The sequence below is a fragment of the Arachis ipaensis genome, chromosome B02 (genome assembly GCF_000816755.2).
Source record: "Arachis ipaensis cultivar K30076 chromosome B02, Araip1.1, whole genome shotgun sequence".
In the NCBI taxonomy this organism is placed as follows: domain Eukaryota; kingdom Viridiplantae; phylum Streptophyta; class Magnoliopsida; order Fabales; family Fabaceae; genus Arachis; species Arachis ipaensis.
The window spans coordinates 19,704,859-19,712,415 of NC_029786.2; the positions used below are offsets into that span (position 1 = coordinate 19,704,859).

At 34.2% G+C, this 7,557-nt stretch overlaps 1 protein-coding gene across 1 annotated transcript; it reads left to right on the forward strand.

Moving 5' to 3' along the window:
- Positions 453-3,558, forward strand: LOC107626914 (protein translocase subunit SecA, chloroplastic). Its single transcript, XM_021115645.1, has 5 exons — positions 453-638; positions 1,403-1,516; positions 1,600-1,713; positions 2,595-2,762; positions 2,978-3,558. Exons 3-5 carry the CDS (start codon positions 1,618-1,620, stop codon positions 3,296-3,298), a joined length of 585 nt encoding a protein of 194 aa, XP_020971304.1. The 5' UTR covers positions 453-638; positions 1,403-1,516; positions 1,600-1,617; the 3' UTR covers positions 3,299-3,558.

Sequence of the window (7,557 nt, forward strand, 5' to 3'; positions counted from 1 at the left end):
ATTATGGCAACTTTCAAGAATCGCCATAATATTTTGATATTCTGGCATTTTCTGCTGCTGCCGTAATCAGTTTTTGGATTTGTGGCGTTTTTGTAATTATGGCGGTTTTGAACCGCAGTTTTGACGTGCTATAAAGGCAAACTTAGTAATCCTACATTTCAGAAACCCTTGGTGGAAACTTGAAAGTCGAAACACCACGCGCGTGACGCTGTTGCTCCTTGCCTGTGCAACGATCTCCGATCTTCTTGCGTTCTCCGACGATCTTCTCCGGTGACATCTCATTCGGCGTCGATCTCCTTCGGCGACATCTCCTACAGCGGCGATCTCCTCCGGTGACATCTCCTCCAGCTTCCTCTCCTTATCGACCTCTGTGTCTTCTCCACCAAAATCGTCAACACCTTCCTTTCCTTCCTCTGTGACGATCTAGGTCAGCTTCCTTTCTTTTCCTTTAATTTCCTTCCTCTGTGATAAGTCTTTCTTTTAAGGCTGTTTGCGAGGATTCATCGCGAGTGGAGAAATCGATTCCGCCATTTGCGCAGCAAGATCAACAGCAATTTGTGTTCCGCTGCTTTGCCGCCGCTGATGTTCCTCCATTTCTCTGCTTGGTGCCTTTGCCGCTGTCCCTCACTCTTCCAAAGGTCTCATTTATGTTCCGTTTCTGTTAGGGATTTTATTTTTTGTTTCTGATATTATTTTCTTCTTAGTTTTTGAATTTATTTCTGTCGACAGTGATTGATTTATTGATTTTTTTAGGATAAGGTCTCATTTCTGTTGCTGTTGGTGTTTGAATTTTGTTTTGGCTGTTAGTTTCCTCTTAGGTCTGGTATTTCTCTTAGATCTATATAAGACCTTAAGGTTTTCATCCATTTGTAACATTAAAGTGTTAGGATTCTTGATGGTAACTTACGTATAACTTAATGAATAATATATCTGAAACTGAAGAATGAAGAATGGATAAGGTGAAAGCTTTACCTGGTGGGAATGTTGGAGGCAGTCTTGGAAGCCATGGATGTTAACAGCAAAGCACAAGTGACTGTATTGCTTGGTTGGACTTCACACAACAAGGAAAGGGATGAAATGAAACAGGCAAAGGTGGAGAAATGAACGAGATGAAAGAATAAAAATGGAGAGAGAATTTGTAACCAATTAAACAATGGTAAAGGTTTCAATTCGCTGACAATCATAAAAGCATCAATTGTGCTTCTTTGCACAAGTTATATGCATAATCAATTTGATGACAATCATAAAATCATAAAAGAATATATGCATAATCATATTGTTCCTGCAGATCAAATCCTTTGATTTCTTTCACTGGCCACTATGTTATTAATTAACTGTTTTATTTATGAGAAAAATGTTATTAATTACATTTTTTTCTTTTGTAAATTCAATTTTTCTTTAGGGGAGAAGGTGGAGTGATGGACTTCACCAAGCAGTTGAAGCAAAGGAAGGGCTACCAATTCAAAATGAAACAGTTACACTGGCTTCCATTAGTTATCAGAATTTCTTTCTGCAGGTTGGAAATGTTTCATCTTCAGAAATCAGGAATTCATTTACCTAAGAAACTACCTTGACGCTTTTTAATCTGTGTTTTTGCAGTTTCCTAAGCGTTGTGGTATGACTGGTACATCAGCAACAAAAAGCACAGAATTTGAGAGCATTTACAAGCTTAAAGTTACAATCGTTCCAACAAATAAACCTATGATAAGAAAGGTTTAAATCTTGCTTGTCAATCATAGACCACTATCATGGTTTTTGCAATGTGAAACATGGAGTATTGGCTTTTACTTATAAGAGTTTCGCAAGATGAAGTAGTTGTCAAGATACTGTTTTTTATATATTAAAATACCATAAAATAATTTTGCCTTTCCTAAGACTTGAATTCAAGACCATTGGTTAAGAAACCAATGTACTTACTATAATCCCACATTTATTATTACTACACACATTGAATATGATGCTTTTGTTTGAATATTGTGTTTTGATATCTTTGGTGAGTGTTAGGTGTGCCTTGCTATTTTAGATTAGTTCCCATTTACTAGTTTTTCTGGTTTCGGGGAAAGCGAGGAGGCTCTTTGTTGCAATGTGCTATATAAGCCGTTGTTTGGAGTATTTAATTGGTGTCTAACTTCTGCACTGTCGATGATAGATTTTTCAGACAAACAACTTTTGCAGGATAGGTATACTGTAGATTTTTGTCTCTATTTGGAAGCCCATGATATATTTAGAGGCATTTCCCTTAAATGCTTAGAGATCGGAAAGTTATGCTTCACTGGTAGTATTTTATTTTGTTTGTTTTTGCTTCTATAAAGTGTATATCTTGTCCTCTCGTCTTTAATCATCATTCCCTTCATTAGTAATTCAAAAGTTATGCTTCATTGATAGTATTTTTTGTTTGCTTGCTTTTTGCTTATTTAAGGAGTATCTTGTCCTCCCAACTGTTTATTTGATAGTATGCTTGTTTTCCCCTTTTGTAAGGAGTATCACTTACCCTTCCATGTACTGCCATTCTTCTCTTCATGTTAGCAATATATTTCTTGATAAAAAACTTGAAGAGTTTTATCATGTCTAATGAGCCTTTATTTTCTTCTCAGGATGAATCTAATGTAGTTTTTAGGGCAACTAGTGTGAAATGGCGAGCAGTTGTAGTAGAAATCTCTAGAATGCATAAAACTGGTCGTCCAGTACTTGTTGGCACGACCAGTATGGAGCAGAGCGATTCTTTGTCAGAGCAATTGAAAGAAGCTGGAATTCCACATGAGGTAATGTCTTTTTCGTTTTAATGGGGATCTTGGAAGATGTGAGCGCACATTATTTTCTTAATCTTACCTGTGTTGAATGTCTTTAATGGAGAAGGGTAGTGTATTCTTTGCCCAAGACCGGATGCCGTTATTAATAATTGTTCTTCTAACTGTTCTTTCTAATCCGATAGTTTTTTGGATATAATATAATGAACCCTGTCCCTGTATTGTTTAAGGTTCTTAATGCAAAACCAGAAAATGTTGAGAGAGAAGCAGAGATTGTAGCTCAGAGTGGTCGGCTTGGGGCCGTGACAATTGCTACCAACATGGCTGGTCGTGGGACAGATATAATTCTTGGCGGTAGTGCTGAATTTATGGCAAGATTAAAGCTTCGTGAGATACTGATGCCTAGGTATTTTCTATTTCTAAATGAGAGAAGAATTAGTTTAGTGGAATGGCTTAGGGTCTTTAGGTGGAAGGTTGTCGTCCTCTGTGTCTTCTCTTGGAAATGCAAACCAAACAAGTCCCTAATTTCTCTTGGAATATTTAGTTGCTAGACCAAATGCTTAGTAAAAACTCTGATGATTTCTGGGATGTTATAATATGAAAGTGAATTTTTTATGATTGTTGTAGCTGAATAAAACCTGTGATTCTAATACATAGCTATAAGTTATATGAAAAATTCAGGGGATAGGTTAGCTGGTTAGGCATATGGGTTAGCAATTCACTAACTACTGCCTTTTTTATCCCATATTTTTGGAAGGGAAACTACCATGGTAAAATTTCTAGTTTAGCATTTATTCTACTTTATTTTTATTTTCACATTTGCTGTCCATGGGTATTCTCTTATAACGTTTCGAATTTGTAAGTGTAACTTATGATCTCTTATTTCATAATTTCATAGTCAATTCAGCGATATCTATTAGGAGGAGCATTTTATTAACTACTTGACTCCTGATATTCGGATAGTGCGTGAACTTCCCAAGGAACTGCAGTTTTTGGACTTGGAGGCAATTGGTAGTGTTGTATGTAACTTTCCTACTTCAGCAGATTATAAGAGTATAAGTACACTCAAATATATTGGTTTTGTATGTTCTTAATTGTGGGAATGCTTTTTCAGGTGACAGATGTTGACATGGTAAAGGAGGCAAAGCCTAGCTTTTACTTGAAAAACATCCTACCTATTATACTTAAAAATCAAGTTGTTCACTTTGTTGGATTTGGGAATCGCCTTGCATTTGACCCAATACCATTTGAACTTCAGGTAAATATCATTTGATGCTTAGATATTACAATCAATTTGCCAGGTTCTGGCAGATATGCCTCTATTATTGTCTATCTTGAATTTCAAGCCCTAGTGTGCTATTCCTAATCGGGAAAATTCATATAGAGACTTCGTTGCAGATGTAACTTTCATGCCCTGCAATTTGTTCCCAGAATACAAGAAACTGGTGCTTTGCTTCTTAATATCTAGTCCCTCTTGTGAGACTATTGGTTTAGTTTTTAATTCTTCAAAATGCTGGTAGTTTGCTATTTATTTGAGCAACTATTTATTTCTAACTATTTATTTCTAACGTTCAATTTTTTTTTTGCAGGTAATATTTATTTACACGGACATGAACAATGAAAATGTTGGAATGATCTGAAGCAAATTTGTTGAGTATCTCTAGAAAAACTCCCAATGTAATAGAACTAACAATATTTCTTAGTTTGATACTTTGTATAGGAGTTATTATTTTTTATTTGTAATACTAAAAAATCATATATTATGTTTAATACTTTGAGTTATATAATATTTTGTCTATGGATTATGATTTTGTTATTATGGAATTTTAATAAAAAATTATTTATTTAGCAAGATAAAAATAATAGTAAAAATTATATTTTTAAAAGATAAAAAATATCATTTTTATTCGGTAAAAACGGTAGTTAAAAAATGCCATTTTAAACGAAAAAGATGTCATTAAATCTTGGTAAAAATGGCATTTAGAAATGCCATTTTAAACGAAAAGGATGCCATTAAATACAGGTAAAAACGGCGGTTATAAACGTCATTTTTAATGAGAAGGATACCATTAAACCCAGGTAAAAACGGCGGTTATAAACGTCATTTTTATCGAAGAGTATGCCATTAAACCCAGGTAAAAACGGCGGTTACAAACCGCCATTTTAAACAACAACAAAACCGCCGTTTTATTTGGTTAAAATGGCGGTTAAAAACAGCCATTTTAACCGCAAAAAAACCGCCGTGTTATCCACTGGTTATTACGGCGGTTTTCAGAAAACCGCCGTAATAACCAGAATGGCGCCCAGAATTCCGGCGTTTCTTGGAGGCGCCATTTTCGGCAATAATGGCAGTTGTAACCGCCGTAATTACCTTAAAAAACCGCCATTTTAACCCTTTTTTTTGTAGTGTTCAGACCAGAAATATATGATTTAGTGTTGTATTTGATAGTTAAAAATTAGAACTAAAATTTTAATTTTTAGACATAAAATTTTAGTTTTTTTAATATTTTTAAAAAATAGAAACACAATAAATTAAAATTTTTGGGAGACAAGAACTGAATTTTTATTAATTGGGTTATGTTAGATAACCAATGATTTTTTTTGAATAATTAACGAGTTCTAAAATTAGTCCAATTCAAATAAGACACACTACATTCCAAATTACTCACCTAAATCTTAATATTAGAATAACCATTCGCACACCTAATGAATTGAACATCCCATATATCTATTATTCACATTGTTTAATATTTTCATTATCTACCTATATTTTTCCTAATTATATTAAGGTGGAAACTCATGTGCAGTTAACTTCACATGAAGTTGCACACAAAGTTGATAAATGAGAGCCACTTATCTAACGGCTCTCAGAGAGCAGTAGAGAAAAGATTTGTGTGTATTTAAGTTGTATAAAATGATACAATATAAAAAGGTATTTATAGGTGTTAAGAAAATCGAAATAATAAAGACATAATATCCTATAATAAATATCTAAATATGCTAAATAATTCTAATAAATACTAATTAATCATAATATATTCTAACAGACTGCTCCTGAATTTTCACCTTATATTAAACTTGACAAAATGAATGAATAAGTTAAAAAAAATTAAAGAATAAAGTGAAGCAAACATATATTAAATTGTCCATGTACTCATTTAAAAGATACCATAATAGTCATATTTAATACCTAAAAAAATTATCTAAATAGAGAATGAACACAAATAGAATTTGATCAAAATGTAAAATAAAAGTATTTTAATAGATTACATCTATTGATGACAAGTCATCCTAACCTAGTTTTATTAGTCTTTTTCTTTAATTTTCAATAGGTTTTATGCACTTTCTTGGGCCACAAGTAAGCCATTTGGGTGGAATTTCATGTTTCCTTAGATTCAATCAACCATGGATGAATTGATACATTTTCATGAGTTTTGTGCCATAATTGCTTAGATGACAAGAAAAAGAATAACCCTCATGATTTTAGCATAGCTTTGATGCAATTGTTGATTGATGATAGGTGGAATAAAGCTTGGAAGAAGGTTGAAGAAAAGGGGATAGCAAGGGGCAAGAAGAAGCACTCACGTTTGAGCTCAAGTTTGCCTTAAACTTGGACTCAAACGTGAGGAAGAGAGCAATCACACCCTGGAGGCATACCAAGTTTGCGCCAACGTTTGCCTCAAACTTGAGGTCAAACGTTGGCGCCACAAGAACAAGCAAAAGCACCCCTGAAGCATGGCAACGTTTGCGCCAACGTTTGCCTCAAACGTGAGGTCAAACGTGGATCTGGGAGGAGAATTGAATTCTCTTCCTCTTTGGTTTTCTAATTTTCTTTACTGCAATTCTTGCTTGAGTCTTGGGTGTTGAGAATTGAGGAAATTCTGTCTCAATCTCACATTGAGATCTCTTTTTGTTGCTTTCACTGCACTATTGGAGAATTGAGATTTGAATTCAAGTTTTCTTACTGTTTTGATCTTTAATTTGTTGCAATTGATTTCTGAATTGGATCAAGGAAGGTAGTGAGATCTAGACTTGGTTTTCTAGTCTCTTGACCCCTGAGATCTGAAATTTCCTTTTAATTCTTCTGTTGAACGCTTCTTCAAGCCAATTTATATTTTTTGTTTGAGATCTACTGCAATTAAATTCATCTTTTACTTCCCTGTTTGTTGCAATTTACTTTTCCTTGTTTAATTTCTGCAAATCCAATTCCCAATTTCTTTTATAATTCAAGCAATTTACATTTCTTGCAATTTAAGATTCAGTCATTTACATTTCTTGCAATCTATGTTTCTGCAATTTATATTACTTGCACTTTAAGATTCAGCTCTTTTAATTCTTCTGCACTTTAAATTCTTGTCAATTGCCCCTCTCCCTTTACAATTCATACAATTTAGCTTCTGTCAATTACAAATCACTCAAATCAACTCTTGTTCGCTTGACTAAATCACCCACTAAACTAAAATTGCTCAATCCTTCAATCCCTGTGGGATCGACCTCACTCACGTGAGTTATTATTACTTGATGCGACCCGGTACACTTGCCGGTGAGTTTTGTGTTGGATCATTTTCCACACATCAAGTTTTTGGTGCCGTTTCCGGGGATTGAAATAGATTGACAATGATTAAGTGAAGTGGAGATCTAGATCAAGCACTTTTTCTTTTCTGTTTCTTTAACTTTTGACTAACACGCTAACTGTTTGAATTTTTGCTTAAGCTAACTAACATTTCACTTCAGCCATGGATTGAAGTGTTATTGCCTTTCTGGTGTTGTGTGATTCTTATGCTTTGGTTGTATGTCAGGTACAAGGAGA

Bases quoted from the DNA above. Each gene is read 5' to 3' on its own strand.
- LOC107626914 (XM_021115645.1), top strand. From the start codon at position 1,618: ATGACTGGTACATCAGCAACAAAAAGCACAGAATTTGAGAGCATTTAC. The intron at 1,714-2,594 runs GTTTAAATCTTG...TTTTCTTCTCAG, and splicing joins ATAAACCTATGATAAGAAAG to GATGAATCTAATGTAGTTTT. The intron at 2,763-2,977 runs GTAATGTCTTTT...GTATTGTTTAAG, and splicing joins AAGCTGGAATTCCACATGAG to GTTCTTAATGCAAAACCAGA.